Raw genomic sequence first — 25,800 nt, 5'->3', positions numbered from 1 at the left:
TAACTGCCCATACTACCTAGCCAAATTACAAAAGCGTTCTGAGTATCAGTTTTCTCATTTGTAGAATGGGGATCATAATAAAACCTCCTTCACGGGGCTGCTGTGGGGATTAAATGAGATAATCAAGTTAGAGTGATTGACAGTGTCTATAACCCACCCACCCCACCCCCGATCCTTTATCCGTGGACAACTCCTGAACCTAGGCTGATAACTATATATAACAAAACAATGTTGTGTGCCGTGGAGTCGATTCTGACTCATAGTGACCCTATAAAACAGAGTACAACTGCCCATAGCTTTCTTAGGCTGTAACCTTTACAGGAAAGAGTCCTGGTGGTACAGTGGTTAAGTGCTTGGCTGCTAACCAAAAAGTGGGCGGTTCAAACCTACCAGCTGCTCTGTGGGGGAAAGATGTGGCAGTCTGCTTCTGTAAAGATTACAGCCTTGGAAATCCTATGGGGAAGTTCTACTCCATCCTACCGAGTCGCTATGAGTTGGAATTGACTCGATGGCAACAGGTTTGGTTTAATCTTGGAGCAGATCTTCAGGTCTCTTTTCCCTGAGGAGCTGCTGGTGGGTTTGAACCGGAAATCTCTCGGTTAGCAGCCGAGAGCTTAACCACTGCACCACCAGGGCTCCTTAACAAAACAATAGCTTCCACAGTAAGAGTTAATGTTTATTGAGTGCTTATAGCATGGTTAGGAAGGATGCCAGGGATGGCGAGACATTATCTTCTCTAATCTTCACAACCACCTGTGAGGTGGATATCACTATTATCCCCATTTTATGGATGAAGAAACTGAGGGTCAGAGAACTTTCCAGAGTCCCATAGCTTGAAAGTGTGAAGCTAGTATTTAACTTGAGATCTGACTTGAGTGATTCTGCCTTTCAGAATACCCCGAGGACCTGTGCCTCAAATGCATTTTCTTGGGGTCTCATGCTGGCCTCTCTAGATGGGAGTCGATGGGGTGGCCTCCATAAGCATACCTGATCCTCTTGGCTTCTATCCCTCAGGAAGATCAGTTTCTGCTTGGAGATGGACGTTGTCCTGTAGTAGTCCACCAGCTTATTTAGGGATGGAAACTTCTCTGTCCATAGGAAGTAATTACCCTTGCTGTCTCGCATGACCTTGAAGTGCTGAACGTCATCCTCGTGCCTGGAGAGCAAGGCAAATCCAAATTGTACCACACACAGTGAGAATGCCCCGCCTCCAGGGCCGCATGCATTGGGGATTTGGGAGTTCTGTGTGGGCAGGGAATGTAGTTGTTGATGGGTCACTTGTCACTGCCCAGTTGAGCTTTACCAGGTGGTTTGCGGGAGGGACTGCTCCGGACACAGGTAACTCTAAACCTTGACTCACAGTAACCCTATAGAACAGAGGAGAACAGAGTAGAACTGCTCATAGGATTTCCAAGGCTATAATCTTTATGGAAGCAGGCTGCCACATCTTTCTCCTGCAGAGCGGTTGGTGGGTTTGAACTGATGACCTTTCAGTTAGTAGCCAAGCACTTAATCATTGCACCACCAGGGCTCCTTTAGGTGAACTCTAGAGGGGATTTTTATAGCAGCAGAAGGCAATCATATGAGCCTGACTCTGTCTAGGACTCTAGAGCTAACCTCTTACAGGAGAAAAAAGTCCCTGTTCCATAAGGACTAAGAAAGGTCCCTAGGTGGTGCAAATGGTTTGTACTCGACTCCTAATCTAAAGTGCTGCAGAAGAAAGGCCTGGTGATCCACTGCTGTAAAGATCTCAGCCAAGAAAACCCTACGGAGCAGTTCTACTCTGTAACAATGGGTTGCCAGGAGTCAGAGTTGACTTGATGACGAGTTTTATTTTTTGGTTTTAAGGACTAAAGAGGTGGCAATGCCTGTACTGGTGAGTCCTGTCATATGCTAATGACTCCATCAAGACTCAGATGGGAGGGGTTTCCAAGCCTCTATTATCTTTCTGTGGTCAGAAATACTTCGAGCCATCTCCTTTAAGCACATAAATGAGCACTAGCGGATAAGAAATTATCTTCTTCCCTGAGAAATTTGTCATGCTTTGTTCTCTATGTAGTGAGGGTCTCTTGGTTTAGGTTGATGTTTTTCATAAATAAAGTTACAAAGTGTTTTGAGTTTTTTGGAAGAAAAACTGTTATACAGAAATGTCTAGAAAAATATATTATATTGCATTTTACAATTGGAAAGGACCGCAGAGATTGTTTAGCCTAACTCATCCCTTTTACAGATGAAGACACTGAGGCTCCGAGAAGTGAAGACAACTGGTCAAGGTCACTGTGAGTGAGCGGCAGAACTAAGACGGGAACCCCACGTCTATGATTCCAGTCTAGAGAGCCTGGCCTGTTACACAATTTAAAGATGCTAACTTCTTTTGGAGCTCTAGGTGGTGCAAAGAGTTAACACACTTGGCAACTAACCCAAAGATTGGGGGTTGGAGCCCATCCAGAGGCACCTCAGAAGAAAGGCCTGGCGATCTACTTCCTAAAAATCAGCGATTGAAAACCCTGTGGAGCACAGTTCTACTCTGATACACATAGGGTCGCCATGAGTCAGAATCAACTCAACAACTGTTTTTTTTTAATTTTAATTTTTTAATAATTTCTTTTAGATCAGCACCTTTTGATGTCAGTCTGGAATTACAAGGGATGGGCAGATTTATACCAAGGTTGAAGAAATTGGATTTTATCCATCTGGTAAGGGGGGACTGGTCCTTTATTATTAGCTTCAGTCTTACTCCATCACTACCAAGTCATTCTCTTTTGGATATAAAGTTTATTTTTCCAACATACATACGTTTGTATCTTAAAATGAACTGGCACTAAAGATAATAATTGCCTGGTCCACTAGAAAGGCCAGGAATTTAAGGGGTCTTGGAGAATAAAGACACCTTGGAAAATTAGTGGAGGTTTCTTAGGGATGGATTTAGTGGTCTGTGTTCAGAAGGGGATAGATATTCCCAACTTCAGTCTCATACTCATGGCCTGGGCTCTGCTCATAGCCAGGTGAAGCCAAGGTTGTAGTAACCTCTTGCTTGACAGCTTTAGGGCAGTAATCAACGCATTGCCATCACTGTATAATCTTCCCCCTGGATTTTGGCTTCTTCGCTTTAAGACGACATGGCTCAGCTCATAATTATTACTGCTTACATCTGGGTGAGGAGGAGAAAATATTCTTGTGATATTATAATTACTCACCCCCTGCCTTTTAGTCAAAGAACTCAGAGTGCAAAACATGAACTCTTTCAGTCTCCTAAGGTGCGAAGATGGATGTCAGGGTGCAGTTGGTCATCTGGGTCTACGGAGAGAGAATGGCCTGACCATTGTCTCAAGTCCCAAGAAGAGCAGAGTAAAGGATGTAACTCAGGGCTCCAGACTTTCAAGACTGTTATTTCACATGCCTAACAAATGCTAATTGATGGAACTACAATTAGCTCTTAATTATCTGTGCTCACGACAGAAAGCAGATGTATAAATAAATAAAAATGATTTCGCTTTGGAATACATTATGCTGCATTTCTGCAGGAGATGTAATAATAATTATGGTAATAATCATCATAATAAGAAGTTGCACTGCCTCAATACAAGGGGAAGCTTTTGGCAGAAATCAAAGCTGGCCGTTTTGTAGAATTCACTTTAATCAAAGAAATATAAACCAGAATTCCTAGCTGAAAAAGCTAGAGTCAAATTCATGCAAACCAAAGGCACCAAGAGACGTCCTTCAATCTCAGGATTTACTTAGTCTGGTCTGTAATCTGGGCCCTTAAAAAACAGGTTTGACTTGGAAGATATCTTAAGAGAGTAAAATTTCATTTACGGTGACCTAACAAGTTTTAGAATTTGTGATACATCAATATTGACCTGAGCTAAATAATACAGCCTAAGGTGTGAAGACGAAAGTTCTAGTTAAGGATAATTAAGAATTTAAGCAAGATTGCAAGGCCAATGCTAAAAAAGACCGAACTATTTCCAAGCACTTTACGGACACCAAAAATCGAAACAAAACAAAATAAAAAAACCCAAACCAGCTGCCACTGAGTCAGTTCCAACTCGTGGCAACTCCATGTGTGCACAGTAGAACTGTATTCCATCGGGTCTGCAAGGCTGTGACCTTTTGGAAGCAGCTCACCAAGGCCATTCTTCAGAGGCAACTTTGGGTGGGTTCAAACCTCTGACCCTTCAGATAGCAGTCAAGTGCTTAACGCTTTGTGCCACCCAGGGACTCACAGGCACATACAAATGGTTGTAAGTATTTGTATTTTTAAGTTATTATTTGTAAGTCATTCCTATCTATTCTTTAAAATATCCATTCTTTATAAACAGTAAAGTCACCATACTTTATCACCTGTCACCCAAGATTAGATTTATGTAACTAAAGCCATAAAGCTGTATGCATGCCTTTCAAAATATGGAAGAATCCAGACCAGCGATTCCTGTCAATTAACTTCATGGCAAGGTTTTACTGTGCAGGTTGTCACGCATTCTGCTATACTGCTGTCAGCATTATTTCCTGCACTGTCAAATGCGGTCACCAAGTCTGATAGTTGACTTGCAATCTCCGACATGCTGACCACGTGCAGCGGTTGTTCAGACTTGGGGCTTCTGAGCATGGGACTGTGTAATGTTGATGCCTAGCCTGAGTCACTTCCTCCTGGCTGCTGCACATTCACAGGATATTGCTGTTACAGCCCCCCCACCCCCAACCCTCCCCAGCTTTGCTTCGTTGTTCTCATTTTCCTACATCGTTACCTTGTTGAGATAGCGCTTCAGCCCTGACTTTTGTTCAGCTACTTACGACTACAAAATGACTACTTGGGATTTCCATTTTTCTAGGATGCTTTTTTTTCAGACATACATCAGTAGTAAAAGAAAAGGTGAAGATCTAAACCCCAAGAGGGATAGGTACAATTGGGAGTTCTTTTCCCTTCCATTCCTTCTTTCCTTCCACAAATTCTCATTGAGCATCTATTGTATGCAAAGCACTATCAAAGGCACAAAGATGAACTCAACAAAAATCCTATCCTTCCTAAACAAACTATGGTACGTACACACAATGAAGTACTATGCAACGAGAAAGAACAACAATGAATCTGTGAAGCATCTCATAACATGGATGAAACTGGAGGACATTATGCTGAGTGAAATAAGTCAATCACAAAAGGACAAATATTGTATGAGACCTCTATTGTAAAAACCCATGAAAAAGTTCACACACAAAATGTAACAATCTTTGCTGGTTACCAGGGATGGGAGGGGTGGAGGGGAAATACTAAATAGGCAATAGATGAGTGGTATCTTGGGTGAAGGGTGAGACAGTACACAATACAGGGGAAACCAGCACAACTTGTACAAGGAAAGGTCATGGAAGCCCCATAGACACATCCAAACTCCCTGAGGGACTGAATTGCTGGGCGGACAGCTGTGGGAACCATGGTCTCGGGGAACATCTAGCTCGACTTGCATAACACAGTTTATAAAGACAATGTTCTACATTCTACCTTGGTGAGTAGTGTCTGGGGTCTTAAAAGCCTGTGAGCAGCCATCTGAGATACTCCACTGGTCTCATCCCTTAGGGAGCAAGGGAGAATGAAGAGAACAGGATACAAGGAAAAGATTAGTCCGAAGGACTAATGGTCCACAGCTACCAAGGCCTCCACTGGACTGAGTCCAGTACAGCTAGATGGTGCCCGGCTGCTACCACTGACTGCTCTGACCAGGATCACAACAGGGTTCTGGACAGAGCTGGAGAAGGATGAAGAACATAATTCTAACTCACAAAAAAAAAAGACCAGCTTTACTGGCCTAAACGAGACTGGAGAAACCCCGAGAGTAGGGCCCCCAGACACGTTTTAGCTCAGTGGTGAAGTTATCTCCGAGGTTCACCGTTCAGCCTGGGAGTGGACAGCCCCGTAAAACCAAATGGGACTAATGAGGTACCGTAGTCCAGTGACAAGGGCCAGAAGGCAGAAGGGGACAAGGAAGCTGGTGATAGGGAACCCAAGGTTGAGTAAGGATATTGTTGATGTGTTGTGAGATTATTAACCATTGTCATAGGGCAACATTTGTAGTAACTGTTAAATGAGAAACTATTTTGTTCTGTAAGCCTTCATCTTAAATGAGAATAGCAGCACAACTGGAAGAGCGTAGTCAATGTCACTGAACTGTGCATGTAGAAATTTTGAACCGGTGTATCTTTGGCTATGTGTATTTTCACCAAAAAAAAAGGTTGAGAAGTTAGAGGGTTAATATGTTGTGGGGTTGTTAACCAATGTCATAAAACAATATGTGTACTACTGTTTCATGAGAAACTATTTGTTCTGTAAGCCTTCACCTGAAGTACAATAAAATAAATAAATAAATAAAAAATTAAAATAAAAAAAAAATCCTATCCTTCCAGAAGCACCAGGGGTAGAGGGGGAGGGGATGAGTGTAAACAATGTTAACACAAACCAATGTACTAAGGGGTCCTGTACAAGTGTCATGGGAAGGAAATACCTCACAGTTGACAAGATGCCTGGTCCCCTTGGCCTCCTGTGTTTCTAGTTATTTGGCCACATTCGAGCAATCACCTCATAGCTTTAGTCATCTGGGCAGTTACAGGCTGAGAAGGGTCAGCCTGGGGTCAGGAACAGCCTGTACCTGACAGAGATGGAGAAATCTCCTGGGGAGCTCTGGCTGGCTCGAATGATGAAGAAACCAACCTCCTTGCCCATGAGTAAGTTCTCTGCCTGGTGTCGCGAGAGGCCTTCATGAAACCATCTGTCGGGTGGGATGAAACAAGAGGACATTGGTGAGACATGGGAGTGATCCAAAAAGAAAAAAACAACAAACAAACAAACCCAAACCAGATGCCGTGGAGTCAACTCTAACTCATGGCGACCTCATGTGTGTCAGCGTGGGACTGTGCTCCATAGGGTTTTCGACAGCTGATTTTTCAGAAGCAGATTGTCAGGCCTGTCTTCTGAGGCGCCTCTGGGTGGACTCAAACCTCCAAACTTGGTTATTAGTTGAGAACTTAACCGTTTGCGCCACCCATAACCCTGTATGAGCGGAATGGTTGTTGTTGTTGGATGCTGTCGAGGTGATTTCGACTCAAAGCGACCCCATGTGACAGAGTAGAACTGCCCCATAGGGTCTCCTAGGCTGTCATCTTTACGGAAGCAGACTGTCACATCTTTTTCCAGCGGAGCAGCTGGTGGGTTCGAACCACCGGCCTTTTGGTTAGCAGCCGATCACTTATCCATTTTGCCCCCAGGGCTCCTTGTATGAGTAATAGGATGAAGGAAATGGAGGAAAGATGACCCAAAGGGAGAGGGCTGGGGACTCTACTAAGAGGAGAGAAAAGGGACAAAAGGGGGTCAGGCGCCTTTGAAAGCAAACAAATCCTCTAGGCAGGTTCCAGGCAAGTGAGTGTTCCCTTATTCACTGTCCTTGTTCCTTCCCTCCAGAGGTCTCTCTCCAGCTTGGAACACTTAAATCATGGAAATGTGCGACTGCACCAAAATGGGACAGTGTGGGAGTGACTCACTGCGGGAAGCAGCCGCCTGGCCTGCCGGCAGCTGTGTGAGGGATGCGTGCTCGCTGGAAAAGAACCGCAGGGAGGGAAGAGCCGCCTTGGGTGAGGGGCCACAGGCTGGAGCCGGCAGGTTCCTCCCAGGCTGAGACCTCAGCTGGCTGAGACTCCTCCTGGGGAATTAAGCGAATTACAGAGCAGGCCTGTGCTCCATGGCTGGCGTAAGCCCCAGGGGGCTGCTCAGTGTGCTCAGCCAAGGCTGCCATGGCCCCCAGGGAGCCCCGAACTCGTACTTGAGATGAGCATGGCTGGCAGTAGCCAAGAACGGCCTTGGGTGGCGCAAACGGTTTCCTCTCAGCTACTAACCAAAAGGTCTGCAGCTCGAGCTGACCCAGCGGCACCACGAAAGAAAGGCCTGGCGATCTGCTTCCATAAAGATTACAGCCTAGAAAACCCTATGGAGCACAGTTCTACCCTGTAACATATGGGGTTGCCATGAGTCAGAATTGACTCGATGGCAATGGGTTTGTTTGTTTTTTTTTTTGGTAGCAGCCAGAGAGCAGTGTCTACACAGCTGGCTCGTTGGCTGTCCCAAAAATCCAGGCTGGAATCTTTACTGTGGAAAAGAAGAAACTGGGGAGACATGGCTCTTTCAGGAGTGGGGTCGGGGTGGCAGCCCCTGGAAGTGTTGCTGCACACAGTATGGCATGTATGACAAAGGCCAAGCACTGACCCAGGGGCAAGGCAAACAGTGGCTACAGCCTGGGGCAGGAGGCCAGATACCTCTCTCATCCACAGAAACGTGAAATGAGTGTTTGCAATCCTTCAGCTGACAAAGGTGGACTGTCACATGGCTTCAGGGTGGCTGCCCTCATTACTGCCACTGGAAGCCCAGTATGTGCACCCCTTTAAGGCGAACGCCCAACAGGCCACTGCTTTGGATTCTTTTGTGGGCAATTCCTGGTGCTTTCTAGAATTCAGAAACCTGAATCCGAGACAGATGGCAGGAAGGATATACTTATTCAGACCTGGGACTGCAGGGGGAGGTAGGTTGTCCTCCGAGGGGCTGGAAGAAGGGGTTTCTGGTGGTTGCCTGCCCAGAGATCCTTCCAGAGTATTTGCACACAATCCTGCAGTGCGACCAAAGTGACCACCCCATCACTGCCTTATGTAGGAAATGTAATGGGGGCGGGGAAAGGAATGGGACAGGGCTGGACAGCAGTCATATCTCAAAGGCAATATTTTGGAAGATGCAGCAGGCAGTTAGAACGGGTGTTTAGAAAATACACATTTGTCTTCCAACTGGAATTCGATAAGTGACTTCTTTCAAGACTTGCAGAGATTTCCACACACTACATGTTAGATACGAGTGGCCAGGGTTTGAATATTGCATGTCGTTTGAAAGCTATTTATTCATTCATTCAACAGCTAATTATTGAACATCAAATCTTATGGAGTGCGACATAATATTTTTCTGACTTTCTTGCTTTGGACATGTTGTCAGAAGGGATCAATGCTAGAGGAGAACATCATGTTTGGTCAAGTAGAGGGCCAACAAGGGCGTGGGAGACCCTTGGTGAGATGGAGTTCAATGGACTTGAACATGTTGGCGATAACACAGGACCGGGCAATGTTTCGTCCTGTTGTACGTAAAGTTGCCATGTGTCGGAGTCGACTCAACAGCAGCCAACAACAGCATTTACTATGTGCTGAGCCCTCTTCTAGGCACCAGGGATACAGTGGTGAGCAGAACAGACAAGAACCCCCGCCCTTATGGAACTTAACATTCTAGTGGGGAGAGACAGATAATGAACAACAAAATACTTAAAATACATAGTAGGTCATATGATGACAGGTGCTGTGGAGAAAATGAAAATGAAGAGGAAGGACAAGGAATGAGGGGCAGGGGAGGAATTTAAAATATGCTGACAGGGAAGGCCTCAAAAAAGAGGAAGATTCTCAACGAGATGGATTGACACAGTGGCTGCAACAATGGGCTCAAGCATAACAACGATTGTGAGGATGGCGCAGGACTGGGCAGTGTTTCATTCTGTTGTACATTGGGTCGCTAGGAGTTGGAACCGACTCGATGGCATCTAACAACAACAAAGGAGATTGGAGAGATGAGAAGGAACCAACAAAAGAAACAGAGGAGGGGCAGCTGGGGTGGTGGGAGGAGAACCAGGAGAGAGGGTATCCTGGAAGTCAAATTAAGAAAGTGTGTCAACAGGGAGGGAGAGATCCTCTAGGTGAAATCTTGATGAGACGATGGCTGAGGACTGACCTCGGACTTCTAGTTCTCCGTGACCTTGACAAGAAAGGTTCTGGTGGAGTTGTGGGGGTTGAAGAGAGAATGGGAAGAGAGGAGATGGAGACAGTGAGTGCAAACAATCCTTTTGAGGAGATGGGGTGGTGGCCAGAAGGGGATTTGGGACCAGGAATTTTCTTTTGCTTGTGTTTGTTTTTTTGTAAGATGGGAGAAATTGCAGCATATTCAGCATATTTGTTTGCTGATGGGAATGATGCAGCCGGGGGGAGGGGTGAGGGAAGAAAGTTGATGCAAGACAGAGAGGAGAGAATTTCTGCTAGGAGCATAGATAGCTTGTCCAAACAGATGCAGGAAAGGCGGAGTGTCTGAGTCCAGTTGCAGGAGGTGGGTGGATGCAGTAGGGGAGGTGGGGGGGGGGGTGGGGGGAGATAGGGGATTTTCTCTTTTGGGGGCTCCATTGTCCCAATGAGCCTGGAAGCAAGGCCACCAGCTGAGAGTGAGGAGGAGATGGAGGTTTGAGGAGCAAAGACAAGGTAGGAACTGGTCTTCTAGAAGAGTAGGAGAGCAGACAGGCAGGAATGTCAGGCAGCCTCCAGGGCCCACACAAGGTCAGTGGTCAGTACTGGTCAAGGTCATTACTGGCTTACAAAGAACAGTGTTGCTGCACTGAATGGGAGACACCAATATCACTTTGGTTTTCTAACAAACCTTCACTCTTTCGTCTAGATACCGGCTCTGTGATGAGATCATATTTCTATCTAAGCCTTGTGGTCGATTCTTGAGACAAACAAGACCCAATCGCAATTTTTCATTTCCTCTTTAGCAAGGGAATTTCCCCTTTCCCCACACTGACTTCTCTCAGTTGTAAGCAGTTAGTCTACGGAAGGCAGGCAGCGTCCACACGCACGATTAAGAGCCAAGAGCTGCTTGGGATCCCTTGTTAGGATGGAAGGAAGAGTTGGGAGATAACAGAGGAAGGCCTAGAAGTAGCTTTTAAAGTCAGGGTGACCAACAGTGCCCCCACTGGAATTCTTGGAGACCCTGTGATTGCAAACATTATAGATTATTTTAGTGCATAAACTTACTTTATGAAAACTTTAAAATAGGCAATGCCCACACATGGTATACAATTCAAAGGAGAATACAGTGGAATCTAAGTCTCCCCCACCCCACCCCTGTCTTCAGCTGCATGGCTCCCGCTTCTAGAGGCAACCCTTTTTGACAGTATCTTGTGTAGGCATCGATAATTTTAGCAGCTACCAAAAAAAAGTAAGGGGAGTGTGTGTGGGTAGGCCCATCTCAGCAGGCTGAAAATACTTACTCAGGAAATTGGATATCTATAAAATTCTTGGGCACATATCCTTCTTGGCTTCCAAGCTCCGCTTTGAACCATTCCTCTTGGTTACTTAAGATCTACATGGAAGAGAATGAAGGACAAAGACACTGCAGGGAGGACACCGCAAAGCAAGGGAAAGGAGCTGGCGGGCAAAACACACCCCTTTGGGTTTGGATTTAGAGGAAAATTCAGCTAAAGGAACTTAAAAGGCTGCTCTAGGATTTCCCCTAGGCCCAGTGGGGAGCAGCAGGTTTACCTTCGGAGTTTGGCTTCTCTTGACCCCGAGCTATTTCTGTCCACTTGTGCCACCCACTCATGGCTTGGCCTCCTGGAACTCAGCACTCAGGGATTACCCTGAACCCCTTTCTCCTTCTACTTTGGAAATTCATTTGTCCCAGGTCTCATCACCTTAGGGTCCTCATCTAGGCAAGTGGTGGGAAGGCAAGAGTGCTTTCTCTGGAGTCTTTCCTTCTCTGCCATGTAACAAGGAAACTTAAAAAAATTAACTTATTATTATTATTATTATTATTTTAAACAAGCAGATTAAAACTTAAACATCCAGGTGGGATCTGGCTTTGAAAACTCTTGGTGTTCATATTCTATGCGTTTCACAAATTGTTTGGACATAAGTCAAGATACTTGGGAGTGCCTTTTCTAATCTTGCTGTTAGAGTCAGATCACAAGCAAGCCAAGAAATTCTGTGCTGTTACTATATGGGGCTACTTTGACTGTGACCCCAAGTGTTGTCACCTACCTTGATGGCTCATATTACTCACCAGACAAGGCTCTGTATAGCTTCTGCTTATTTCAGAAAATGAGATTCATCATTAAAAGACAAATATTTGCCACCCCCTCAACCCCGAGAATGTTTCTAAAGTATTTGCCATAGACTTGAACAATAACTCTAAATGAGGATGGCAGAGCAAAAAGATGGAAAGAACTTTGATGAGGTCATTGTGCCACTGAATTAACCACCCCAGGAGCCATTCTCCTTCTGGACTTTGTATGAGAAATAATACATCTTCCTTATTATTTAAGTCATTTTTGATCTGGTAATGGGGAAAGCAGAAGATGAGCAGGAAAGATTACCTAGAGGAGAGGCCATCTGGGTTGAATTGCCCAGGCAATGCAAGGAGTTACTCAGGTGAAGTCAGATGGCAAAGAGAGGCTATAAGAGAGTGTAGTGCATTGTGGGTGCCATATGCTTCAGGATGGCTGGAGTTTGGACTGGGAATCCAGGGTAGAGAGAAGGGAAGCTAGAGGCACAGGACCTTGTGGCCCATGTTGAAAAGTTTGGATTTTTATCTTGAAATTTATGGGAAGCCATTAAAGGATTTTTAAGGAGGGAAATAGCATGGTAAGAATTAGATTTAAGAAAGAGCGCTGTATGAGAGCATGACGATGCATTGGAGGGGCAAAGTCGGGGGAGAAATGGTAGGAAGATGAGTGTAGCCACCCAGGTTAGAAATGACGGGCTGGGCTAAGAAGAGGCGAGGACATATTTTAGAGGAATTGGTTTGATGGTAATGGTGGTTTGGGGGTAGAATTCTCACCTTCCATACGGGAGACCTGGGTTCTATCCCAGCCAATGTACCTCAAGCAGAGCCACCATTTGTCTGTCAGTGAGGCTTGTGTGTTGCTGTGATGCTGAACAGGTTTTGGCAGAGCTTCTGGACTAGGATGGACTTGGAAGAAAGACCTGGTAATCTACTTCTGAAAAATCAGCCAGTGAAAACCCTATGGATCACAATGGTCTGAGCCCGTTGGGCATGGGGTAGCCATGAGTTAGGGGTTGACTCTACTTGACAGCAGCTAACAGCACAGGAGGTAAAATGGGTAGGATTTGGTGCTTGTTCGTGGGAGCTAGGGGAATTCTGGGAAGATTCTGGATTTATGGCTTGGGAGACCAAGTGGGTGGCGATACCTTTTACTAAAATAGAAAATTCAGGAAGAGGAACAGGTCTGAAGGAAAACTTGGGGACTTCAGATTGCATGTGGGTGAATTTGAGTTGCCTGTGGAACCATCTAAGAAGAAATGCCCACTGTGTGTCTAGACTCAGGAGAGACATCTGACTGGATCTTAAGATTTGGGAGTCATCCAAGTATAGGTAGAGTTGAAGTCATGGGTTTCGTAGTTTTCTCTCTGCTAGAGAAAGGATGGGAAGAGAATTGAAGAGAGTGAAGTAATTGAGACCCATTGCCATTGATTCAATTCTGACTCATAGTGACCTAATAGGACAGAGTAGAACTGCTCCAAGTCCGTAATCTTTACAGAAGCAGACTGCCACATCTTTCTCCCTTGGAGTGGCTGGTAGGTTTGAACTGCTGACCTTTCAGTTAGCGGCTGGAGAAGCAATGATGACCTATTTCAAATATTACTCCCAAGGTGGAAGAAAGCGGACAGAGCCATGAGTTTGGAACCAGAAGACCTGCTTTCTAGCTTGCCTCTGCCACTAGCTGTGTGACCTTGAGTAAGTCAATTAACCATCTGAAAAATGGGAATAATAATAACTCAGCACATCACAGAGCTGAACTAAGGATCAAATGAGCGCTGGTGCTTGAAAGTCCTTCAGAAAGTATCTACTTTTTTTTTATATAATTCTGTAGAATGTGATATTCTTATGAGGGAGGACTCCAGCTCTGAAGGACATGGAAGGGTCTGTAAGTTGTTTCAAGTATTTTATGTGTATGTTTTGAATTTAATCATTTGTTCTGAAGAAATAAAAGTGTGTCCCATATTTGAGTTTAGAATTACTGAGAACAGAAAACTTTATAGTTTCCAACATCAAATGTGACTGTTGGTATCACTGAGGGCATGTGGGTATGTGTTAGCTGGGGGTGGAGGGGGAAGCAGAAAATCTAGGTCAAAAGAAGAACTAGGAAAGACAGCACTGGGGCCTTGTATCCACATAAAGAAAATAAGAAGGTTTCACTCTGTGCTATCTCTTCTAAGTTTATGGCCTTGAAATTCCTTTCTTCCATCACATGGCGATGGGGTGTGTGGCCAGGGCAGACATATATAAAGGTGAGCAGGGATGAGGTAGAGGAGGCCATTTGGAAATTAGGTCATCAGGGTAACAACTACACTTTGTCTTTAGTTCTCCAACCTGAAACCAGCTGTAATTTTAGTAATCATGGCTCCCACCCATCAGCTTCCTCTAGCAACTGAAAGATTATCCCGCAATGCCGACCATTTTTCTCCACCACCTGGCGCTTGGCCTGCATCTGAAATTGGGTTTCCAGAGATTTGAATTTGTAGGCTTTTTATGGCATATAGAAAGCAAGGTTTTTAAAAAATTGCATCTTCTGCAGAGAAAACTCCTTGGGGGGAGTTGGTTTCCTCCTGCCGTTGCTGGCCCAGGGCCCCGCACTTCCTGTTCTCATCTCCGCATCTATTCGGTTCCTCCTATCTCTGTGCGCATCGTGTAAACCCGAGCAAAGAGTTCAGCTTAAACAAACGAAGTTTTGCACTTCAATTTACTGTGCCTTAATTCTTACAATGTTGACTAAAAGAATCATTTTCTGGGTTACATGGCCTGAGAATAAGTTAAACGTGGGAAGAGAAGGGCAAAATGTACGGTTCAAAGAATTTTCAAATTGGATGGAATTGTAGCGCTTAGAGGCAGAGCAGAAATCTGAAGTATTGAAGAAGCTAATTATGTAGGATTAACTCTCAGTGCTTTGAGGGTGCTGTTTTAGTAGGAAGAAATGAGGCCAGGCTAGACGCTTTACAGAAGCAGAGAGAAATGGACTGGGTCAAGAGACATTTTTCAAAACAGCTGTCAGATTCAAATGGATAATGTAAGTCATGTGCTTGTGTGTAATTGCAGGTATGGAGATTTGTAACATAAACACAAAAAATCCTATTTGTGACTTTTGAAATGTTTCTTCACAGGAGTTCGCTACCCAGTCCACCATCTTGTTTACCATTCCCTGCAATCAGCATCTAGTGAGCACCTGCTGTTTGCACTTAGGTGCTGGGAATATAGAGACGAATAAGCTGGTGCCTTGGCCCTGGGGAGCTCACCATCTGAAGGGGGAGTGGGTGGCTGGTGAGCTAGTCAGACATTTTTTGTACCTTCTAACGAAAACTCTGTTTAATTTTTAGCACTGAAGGCCAAACAAGAGACAATAGCATCCCAGAAATGAATTACTGAGGCAGTCAAGAACTGGCTTTGAAAACAATTGCGAGGATACTGGGGCATGTTCCCCATCTCTGGAGGGGAGGGACAGACATCCACTCTGTACACAGGGAACCACAGGCAGGGACACTAGCCACCATCATACACACGTTCCGGGAGGCTCAGTCAACAAGCCCCTCTCCATTTTTCTCCTTACTGTGACAGCTGCAATGGGCAGAATTTGACAAGAAGGAGGACTTTGGCTTACTGGTGGAATTCTAAATGAGCACGCAGAAATGCAATTTAACAATTCAGGAGATATGAACTGAGCACCTATTTTGGGCCATGAGTTGTGTTAGACACTGTCAAGATACAAAGATGAAGCCAGCATGGCTCTGCTCCTAAGGAGCTCACAGACAAATGGAGGAATCAATCATTCACTCATTTCTCAAATATTAGGGAGGGTCAACCTTGTGCCAAGTTACTGTTCTAAACACTGAGGCAGACATGATCCCTGCCCTTACAGAGCTGTGGTTCGTGGAGTAGCCAATACGTAAATGGGCAATTAGGATCCCTGGGGTAAGGGCAGCAATGGGAGATGGATGGACAGGGTGCACAGGAGCACGGAGCCGCAGAGTGCCCATAAATAACTGTCAGATGAGGCAAGATCATAAGTACCCAGAATGAAGTGTCTGTGAAACGCTGTGGAAGAGCTGACGAGGGAGTGATTAATTTTGTTGGGCTGGTAGGAAGTGGGGGGAGGATCAGTGAAGGTTTCATGGCTGACGTGATAAAATATGTGCGTGCAGGAGAAGGACATTTGGAGTATAGGGAAGAGGTTGAGAAAGGATCATGTATATATCACAGTGTGATCTGGGGGCATTAGGTACACAAGGGTAGGGGTGTGTGTATGTGTGTGCATGTGCATGTACCTGTGCAAAATGAGGTTGGACACTGGGTTGGAGCCAGATGGTTTAAATTTCAAGCAGTTAGTAATGGGGACCCAACGATTGCTTTTGAGCAAAGGAAGCGATGTGATGAGATTTGTCTTCTAGAAAGATCCCTCTGGAACTAGTAAGTAGAATGATTGAAGGAGAAAGAGACATAAGGCAATGAAGTCAGTCAAGGGCTGTGGCAATAGTCTGAACTGTCAGAGGCAGCAGGAATGGATAATACTGATAACATGGCGACCGTGACTAAGCACCCACTTTGGGCCAGGACAGTTACCTCTAATCCTTCCCATAAGCCTGCAAGATAGATTCTACCTCCATGTATAGAGGGAGACACTGAAGCTCAGAGATGAGCAAGTGACTAGCCCAAGACCACACAACTAGTAAGCAGGGATTCAAACTCAGATCTACCTGGCTCCAAAGTCCTCTTCTTCTAGTGAAGAAGGGGAATACACACACACACACACACACACACACACACACACACAGAGTTATTGGGTGCTGTTGAGTCGATTTTCAAGTCCCAGTGACTCCATGTGACAGAGTTGAACTGCCCCATAGGATTTTCTCGGCTGTAATCTTTATGGTAGCAGATTGCCAGGTCTTTCTCCCATGGAGCCACTGGGTGGTTTTGAACCACATATCTTTGTATATACATATTGAAGAAGAATATTCAGAGCAGAGTATAGTGCTTAGGAGAAAGGCTCTGTAGTCAGACAGAGCTCCATCTGGGCCCTGGCTTAGTCACGTTCTAGCTGTGTGGCCTTGGACAAGTGATTTAACCCCTTAGCCTCAGTTTTGTAAAATGGAGGAAAAAAGTAGTGCCTACCTCATAGGTTTGCTGAGAGGATGAAATAATGCCTGCAAAACACGTGTAACTAACATTGCAGGTGCTCTGGAGATGTTAGTTACTAATCTCCAGGATTTGGCAAGGGAGAAATTGATGATAACTAAGGCTTCTAGCTTGGTAGCTGACCTATGGTAATGCTCAGTACATGGATAAGGGAGCAGTTTGGGTGGAAGTGGGAGAGTTGATTTTGATTCTGGACATCCTGAGTTAGGAGCTGGTGTCCACATGGTGACATCCAGCAGACAGTTGGGAACGTGGGTCTACAGTTCAAGAGAGAGCTCAGAGCTGGAGCAAGAACAGTACACTTGAAGGTCTTTGGCGTAGAGGTGAGAGTTGAAGCCAGAGAAGTGGATGAGATGGCTCAGAGAGAGGACAAAATTGGAAAGACAAGGGCGTACCTTCAGGGAAGCTTATATTTTAGGATAAAGAGAGGAAAAGAAGCACTCCAAAAAGAGACTTAGGTATTCTCAGGAAGGGAGGAAGAGAACCAAGAGAGTGTAGCACCACTGAAGCAAGGGAGAAAAGTTTCAAGGAGAGGGACAGTCAATAGTGTCAAATTCTACAGGCATTTTAGCAGGATGAAGACTAAACCTATGCCCGTCAAGTCGACCCCAACTCATGGCAACCCTGAAGACTAAAGGCTCATTATATTTCACATGAAGGAGATCACTGGTGGACTTGAATAGAGCCTTGGGGATTAAAGGCAGATTCTAGAGGGCTGTGGGGAATGAATGGGAAGTGAGGAGGTGGAGGCCCCCAGTGTAGATAATTCTTCCCAGTATTGGCAGTGAAGGAGAGAAAAGAAGTTAGGGGCTAGAGTGGGAACCAGAGTTGAACAATTTTTTTTTCTTTTTCTGGAGAATAGACAAAACTTAAGCAAGATAATAAGTTCTATTTGCAATGGAAGATAAGCAGTGGGATTCGTCCCAGCCTCTTTTGAGCAGAAGATGCTCTAGAGAGGTTGCTAATCACATGGTCACAGAGCCCCATAAAGAAGGAAGGGACTTCCCAGCTTGTGTCCATTCCCTCTGTGACCTTGGTAAGATCCCAAGGCAGTGAAAACCACCTTTTCCGGGGCAGTCAACAACCCAACCAATATTTTGACATTGAAGGCAAACTCTTTGCAACCCTATTAGTAGATTTTGCAAGTTAAGGGTAGTTAGAAGGCTAAATACCCGGGTGCTCAAATTCCAAGTTACTCTACAAGGTCTGCACTCCATGGGCCCTTTCTGAGTCACCCTCTCACATGCCAAGAAGGTTCTTTCTATAGCAAGAGTAATTCTTGGTGACGAGACATTGGTGGCCTCAGTGCCCCTGGGCAGTCCGAGAAGGCCCAGTCAGGCTCCTGAGACAAAGGATCAGGATATCCATGGGTGCTCTGAAGCTAGATAGGGGTGTAGTGGCATCACATACACCCTAATGGGCTCTTGAAGGGCTTTTGCTCTTCTGCAAAACACAAGAGTTAAGATGTAGAGCCTGTAAGTTTGGGGCATGAAATGTGGGAGAAGGCCAACTCCTCTTCAGCTCAACAAGTGGCCACTACAACTCAAGTGCAGGCTGAAGACAAGTTTAAGAAGTTCGCGTGTGCACGGCCTTTGTTGAGCCACCTCTCCTTCAGCTGCCTTTCCCAGGCTTCTCCATCTGCCTCCTCTACTGCTAAGTTCCAGCTGTGCTGAACCTCACCATGCTCCTCAAGTTCAGCATGAACTTTCACATCTCTGAGCTTTAGCTCATGTTGTTGCTTCTGTCTGGACAACCTCCCACTGTCCTGTCTGGTGAATTCATCTTCATTGCATTCCCTGACACTGACATTGCCACGCATTCAAGGGGAATCACATGTTGCCTCACCTGTGCTCTCTGGGTGCTTAGATAAGAGCATTGACAATAGTTCTTTGGATGATGTTGTTTCCCCCTCCAGACCACAAGCATCCCGAGATAAGGATGACGGCTTATTTGTATTTCTACCACCTTTGCAGTTCTATCACCTAGCCTGATATGTGGCACACAGGTGCTCCCCAGGAACCCTCTTAATGGAGGCGAACCTCTACCATACCCAATGTTGTTGAAAAGGAACTGTGTGTAGTCCCTAAGAGACAAAGGTGTGGACTGCTAGATTAACTCAGTGGCCAGACTCGAGTAACAGAAACTCCCTCTCGCTCCCCTGGGCCTCACATCACCTACCTTCAGAACATCTCCAGTGTGAAAGCTCAGCTCGTCCTCACCGGAGGCGGTGAAATCAAACTTGGCGATGGCTTCCATGTTGTAACATGAAGCTGGAAGAGAAAGAATGTGGTCATTGTGCCTGTCCGCCAGAGCAGGGCAGCAGAGAAGGCGGTAAGGCTCAGCAGTCTTAACAGTTCACAGGGGAGGGGTCAGATGTCTCCGCTGGAGAGGGGGACACAGACGCATAGTGAGGGCTTCGGTTTGCAGGAGGAGCTACTAGAGCCTGTAGGACTGGTTCCAGGGTTCATTCTCTGAATCCCCAGATGCCAGAGCAGGAAACGCAGGCCAGTGACAGCCTTTCCCCTCTCCTTTCATCTCCCTGTGTCTATCCTGGCCTGTCCCCGTTTCTGGGGCATCTGTTTCCGGTTGATAAGGAAGACTCGCTGTCATCTCTAACGTGAGGCTCGAGGGGCTGGAAAGGCTGTTGTGTAAACACTGTCCCGAGGCTGTCCCTTGGCAACTATATTTAACCAGGCAGTGTTAATTAGGCAGATGCCATTTTCTCTTTTACATCTGAATCATTTAAGAGAATTAGACAGCACTGGCCAGTGGGGAACTGAGCGTCCTTCTGCACGGCTTGACAGTAGAACGCATTCTGGTCTTAGAGCTGGGAGTCTTGATTGGTCAGATTCCTTATTTTTATTATTTTAGGGAAGCCAAGGACCTTTTGGGAATTTGGATTTTGATAGTTCTGAACTGAGTGAAAATACTGGCCCCTGCTAATAATGCATGGGAGTGTGTAAAGAAATGAGTCAGCCTACATCCTACAGTTAGTATGAAAAATAGTTGTTTTTTTAGGAGACACTAGGGATGTAATGGTAGTCCCTGGTGGTGTAAACGGTTAAGTGCATAGCTGCTAACTGAAAGGTTGGGGGTTTGAATCCATCCAGAGACACTTCAGAAGAAAGGCCTGGCAATCTACTTGCAAAAAATATCAGCATTGAAAAGTCTATGGAGCATAGTTCTACTCTGACACACATGGGGTCTCCATGAGTTGGGGTCAACTCAATGGCAACTGGAAACTGGGGGATGTAATAGAAAGGGAGCTGGGTTGAGGCCTGGTTTTGTCGTTGAATAGCTGTGTGATTTGGGGCAAGTGATTATATCCCTTGGAGTCTCTCTCAGTTGCCTCATCTGTGAAATGGGGATCATGATATTCAACTCATAAGCTTGTGAGATTAAATAATCGATGCAAAGCATTATACCATACAAAGCTAAGTGTAATTTATGTTTTAAAAATCATTTTAATGACCACATTTTCCCCCAGCAAAGGTAGCCTGGCCAAAAGCAGCCCATGCTTTCTTCTGATCTCTCGCATCTCCTTAAAAGGTTTCTCATTAAAATTTGATGCTTGTTCTCCGTGACCATCAAATCCTTTGATTCTCTGCTAAGACGGCTTACTGTCAGGACACAGTCTTGAATGCTGTTGTCTGGCACTTCCATTTTCCCAATTTGCTTAAGTCCCAAACCCTTTAGGTTAGTTTACAAGTAACTGTCAAACCTATTAGACTTTCAATCACCCGCAAACTGGGACCACGGTTGTCCTCGAAGTGGGAATTTCTGCCCAAGTAGACAATATTTGGGTAAATGAGGAAGGTGGCAGTGTGTGGGAGGGCGTGGAGTGTGGAGATCAGAGGATTGAAGCCGACGGCAGGAGCAGTGATAGGGAGGGCCTCATTTCTCTGATTTTCCACATTTACTCGACCTTCCAAAGGTAATTTGTAGAGATAAATACTACCAATTGCAAAGACAGATATGAAAGAAAAAAAAAAAATCAGAAGCCAAAGTAAAATGTCATAGTTAAACTCTCTGAGCCCAGATTCTTTCCAAATAAAAGAAAGACACTTTTTATACACTTTCTTCAAGATCTGTCCATCTAAGGCAAATTCAAATTGTTGTGACCTAGAATGACCCGCTCAACAGGGAGGAGTATTCTGCCCCCCTTTGTTATTGCTAAATGCCTTTGGTGACTTGATTCACCCCATTACTTTAACATGCAAAGCTGATCCTAATTAAGGCCTTGCCTCCTGTTTGAAGGGAGACATGGCTTCTGTGGGTCACCCTCATGGCATTAACAGCAGACAACGGTCACCTCAAGAGATCAAGTGTCAGGTGAATGGTCCTGAAGACCAAGATCTCATTTATATGCAAATTTACCTTAATAAGCAAGATGGAGACAAGGGGGAGGGCAAATGCTAAACGTATTAGAAAGTCACACAAATTAGAGTTGAAAAAAATATCGAAGGCATGCTCCAGATATGACCTTGAGCTCGGGACGGCCTTCCTGACATTACATGTGACTCACGTCAGGCTTGGACACTTGGCCCAGGCTGGCTGTATGTCACTTGGATGAGAAGCAGAGGCAGAAGCAAAATTTTTCTGAATAGTGGCACTTTTCATTGCGATTCCCCCAGGAGGCAGGCAGTGTGGCAAAGCCGACGGCATAGGCATATCACAGAACTCCCCAGCTTATAATATTAATCCTGTCTCAAAAACCCAATTGAACATGCCCACTCTTCATAAAACCAATTGAAAAAAAAACTTTTGCTCTCATTCCATTTCCATTTGTGAAGTGAAAATCTGTTCAGATGCTGTTTGGAAGGAGGGAGAGGTTCAGGGTGGGGGTGGGTTGGATACTCTGTTTGTGATCAAGTCATAGGGCTTCACAAATTCTTCCTTTGAATAGCCCCTGATAGCAGAGCATGGGAAATGCGCCACCCCCACCCCAAGGGCCAGCTTTCGGTTTGATTATAAAAAGGCATGGGAATTTATATCTCATTTCACTAGTATCTGTTAGCTTTCATTTTGAAAAGTTTTAAATTACCACCGGGGAAAAAGAAAACCAAATTAATACCCAACCAAATTAAACCAAATTAGTTTATCTAGAATTTGTGGTTGTTAGCTGCCAGAGTCAACCCTCGACTCACGGTGACCTCATGTGCAATGGGATCGGACAGTTGTGATCCAGAGAATTTTCACTCGCTGATTTTCAGAAGTAGATCACTAGGCCTTTCTTGCTAGTCCATCTTAGTCTGGAAGCTCCGCTGAAACCTGTGCAGCATCATAGCGACACGAAGCCTCCACTGATAGATGGGTGGTGGTAGTGGCTGTGCATGAGGTGCATTGACTGGGAATTGAACCCAGGTCTCAAGCATGGAAGGTGAGAATTCTACCACTGGACCACCACTGCCTCAGAATATCCAGTATTTACCTACTAGTTTTATAATCTATACCTGCCACCACTATGTACTGCACCTGGGAAACAAACAAACATGGTGGAGATAAAAACCAGGTAGCAACAATTCCAAGTGAAAAAGGAGAAGAGAAATAGAGATGGAGATCAGAGACAGACAGAAGGCGCAGCAGCATCAATAATGCAGTTGAGCCTCCTCGCTGCTGTTTGCAATTTCAGAGCTTCTGACCTCAGGGGGAAGATGAAGAGGGAGACACCTCTTTAGAGAGCCTAACAGATGGATGAAATGTGCTTTCTCTGCCAGCGCGCAACTTTAGAAATGGCTGAAATGCTACGTGCCATATATTTGGAGAAGCAACAGAGTCCAGGGGCAGCCAAGCCATCTCCACTCTCCTCCGGCCCCCCACCCCCCACCCTCCCCATCAGCCTCCCCGAGCCAACCATGCCATTTGTCCAGGAATCCACCTCAGAACTGTGCCTGCCGGCCCCTGACACGAGCTCTGCTTGTCACCAAGCCCTCTGGGTCTCCCTCACTTCCCCCTTGAAGAATCTCACCGAATCTCCATTAGCAGCCTGGCCACACAGATCTGCCCTACCACAGGGCAACACCACACAGGACTTCCAGAGGAATGATTTTTCTCTGCCCTTGCATTTCCATGTAAGCTTCTTCCATCACCAAAAAGCCTGAAAAATATTCAGACTAAACACAGGGAATGCTTATCTCTTTCTAAAATATAGTCACCACAGAGTATGAAAACAAAAGCCACGAGACAACTCTTTAAAATAACCTCCATCTGAAAGCTAGACTAAGTGGATTTGCTCAGAAACACATAGTTACCAGCAAAATGGTACTGAGCAAGAAACTTCTTGAACAATTTCAGCTCCTCCTAAGTTGGCTATGAATAGCCAGGGTTTCCGTTTTGTGCATCTCTTAAAAAGAGCAATTGCATAATACCACGAAGCTGTGTGAAGATTCAAGCTCAAGACCCAATCAAAGAGGGAGATGGGTCCTAAATTGAATCAGTGACACCATTTCCTATTTTGCTGGGGAGAGTTCCAATTTGAATACTTACATGACTTGCCCCAGTTTTAAGATAATGTCTTTGAAAAGAGAGAGAGAGAGAAACATTACCCTTTATAAGTATTTGCTTGTAACATATTTATCAGGACATTAGCAAGCTGAGTGGTGCAAACAGTTTACACTCAACTTCTAACCTAAAGGCTGGCGGTTTGAACCCACTCAGCAGCACCACGGTAGAAAGTCCTGGCAATCTGCTTCCATACAGATTACAGCCAAGAAAACCCTATGGAACAGTTCTACTCTGTAGCATATGGGGTTGCTATGGGTTGAAATTGACTTGAAGGCACCTTTTTTTTGCGGAGGGGGGTGGGTATGAAATGAACTGCTAGAATAGTGAGGAGTTTACATTTTAGGAATTTTGCTGCAGCTACCAAGAGGAGCTTAGCTTAAAAATGTAAAATTATACCAGCTCTTTAGTGTCACATAATGCAGACTTAGAATCTATGCCTTTATACTTGTCAGGCAAAGCTCCTCTTGGAGACAAGGAGGAGGTAGAGTGCTTACTGTCCCCATTGAACTGACAAGGTCAGCTCAATTACTTTTCAGAAGTAGGAAATCTTACACTGCCAGGAAAAAATGATTGTAGCTAAGCCTTACTGTACAGAATAGGAACGTTCTTGAAAAGTTATTATGAATAGAGTATTTGTAAATGGCATCATATTAGCCTGCACTGTGGAAGCTTACTCTATAAAGGAACCCTGCGGTGAATCCCTTTATAAAATGAAAAGAAAAATTTGTTATGCAAATAACTACCTCTTAATTTATCTGTTCTAAAGTCTGGCTTTTCACGCATAGAGTCTTAAAAGAGAGCACACCCGTATATCGCCTCCAGCCCCTCACACGGTGGGCTAAATAAATATCAGCTTCCCCCCTTCTTAACTCCCAAAACCTATAGTTGTTGAGTCGGTTCCGATTCATAGCGACCCTATAGGACAGAGTAGAACTGCCCCACAGGGTTTCCAAGGAGTGGCTGGTGATTCAAACTGCCGACCTTTTGGTTAGCAGCCGAGCTCTTAGCCACTGCACCACCAGGGCTCCTAACTCCCAAAGTACCTTTAAAAAACCTCTGCTATTAAGAGTCAGGAGTAGGAGGAGGATATGGAATGTGTGGCTAATTGCCTTCGTCAACAGCTGCTTCCTTTGCCATGAGACCAGAAGAACTGGATGGTGCCTGGCTACCATTAGTGAACATTTTTACTTTGGTCTATTTATTTATTTTTAATTTTATTGTGTTTTAGGCGAACATTTATAGTGCAAATTAATTCCTCATTCAAAAATTTATACACAATTTTTTTTGTGACATTGGTTGCAATCCCCACAATGTGTCAGCACTCTCCCCCTTGCCCTTTACACCTTGGGTCCATTACTGAACATTTTGATCAAAGATTCCATAGAAGAATCCTGATTAAAAGGGGAAAAATCTCATGGACTGCAGACTTCCTGGAGCCATAAAGTTTGGATGAATCCCTGAAACTGTTGCCCTTAGATAATCTTTAAAACTTAAACTAAAAATATCCCCTGAAGTCTTCTTAAAACCATACAAATAGTTTAGCTTGACGAGTAAAAAATGTCTGCCTTGAGCATTATGGTCTTTTAAGAACTGTCTATGTGGGATCAAATGGACAACAGCAACTCTGAAGATTAGATAGCAACCTTAGAGGGCAGTGAATTTATGTTTCTGGGGGAGGAATAACTCAGAAAAGGAAGCTGTCTTAGTTATCTAGTGCTACTGTTACAGAAATACCACAAGTGAATGACTTTAACTAACAAACTTATTTTCTCACGGTTTAGGAGGAGAAGTCTGAATTCAGAGCGCTGGATCTAGGAGAACGCTTTCTCTCTCTGTTGACTCTGGAGGAAGTTCCTTGTCTGTTCAGCTTCTGCTTCCTGGTTCCTTGGAGATCTCTATGTGGCTTGGCATCTATCTTACCCCATCTCTGCTTCTTTTGCTCGCTTGTTTAATCTCTTATCTATCTCAAAAGAGATTGACTCAAGACACACCCTACACTAATCCTGTCTCATTAACATAACAAAGACAACCCATTCCCACAGGCAGAGAGATTAGGGTTTATAACACATAATTTTGGAGAACGCAATTTAATCTATAACCAAGGGTGAGAATTGTTATACAATTCGAAGAATGTAATCAATGTCACTAAATGGTACATGTAGAAACTGTTAAATTGGTGTGTGTTTTGCTGAGTATATTCTCAACAACGACAAAATAAATAAAATTTTATATATATATATATATATATCCTATTG

The 25,800-nt window shown here is 44.8% G+C and overlaps 1 protein-coding gene across 4 annotated transcripts in view; it reads right to left on the bottom strand.

The window, feature by feature from the left end:
- Positions 1–25,800, bottom strand: part of GRAP2 (GRB2 related adaptor protein 2) — an 81,669-nt gene that overhangs the window by 6,182 nt on the left and 49,687 nt on the right. For 2 of the 4 annotated variants that reach the window (XM_023729055.1, XM_004373881.2), the window contains exons 2-5: positions 19,220–19,311; positions 11,103–11,194; positions 6,639–6,758; positions 988–1,156 (exon numbers count right to left, since the gene is read on the bottom strand). In XM_023729055.1, coding sequence (XP_023584823.1) covers positions 988–1,156; positions 6,639–6,758; positions 11,103–11,194; positions 19,220–19,297 — 459 coding nt within the window. In that variant the 5' untranslated portion in view covers positions 19,298–19,311. Of the gene's footprint in view, positions 1–987; positions 1,157–6,638; positions 6,759–11,102; positions 11,195–19,219; positions 19,517–23,009; positions 23,420–25,800 lie in introns of those variants that run through there. The other 2 variants (XM_023729056.1, XM_004373880.2) reach the window with 2 other exon arrangements.

Source organism: Trichechus manatus, unplaced genomic scaffold (assembly GCF_000243295.1).
Source record: "Trichechus manatus latirostris isolate Lorelei unplaced genomic scaffold, TriManLat1.0 scaffold00027, whole genome shotgun sequence".
NCBI lineage: Eukaryota > Metazoa > Chordata > Mammalia > Sirenia > Trichechidae > Trichechus > Trichechus manatus.
Note: the sequence above shows the minus strand (reverse complement) of the source record. Positions and strands in the feature narration are given on the sequence as shown.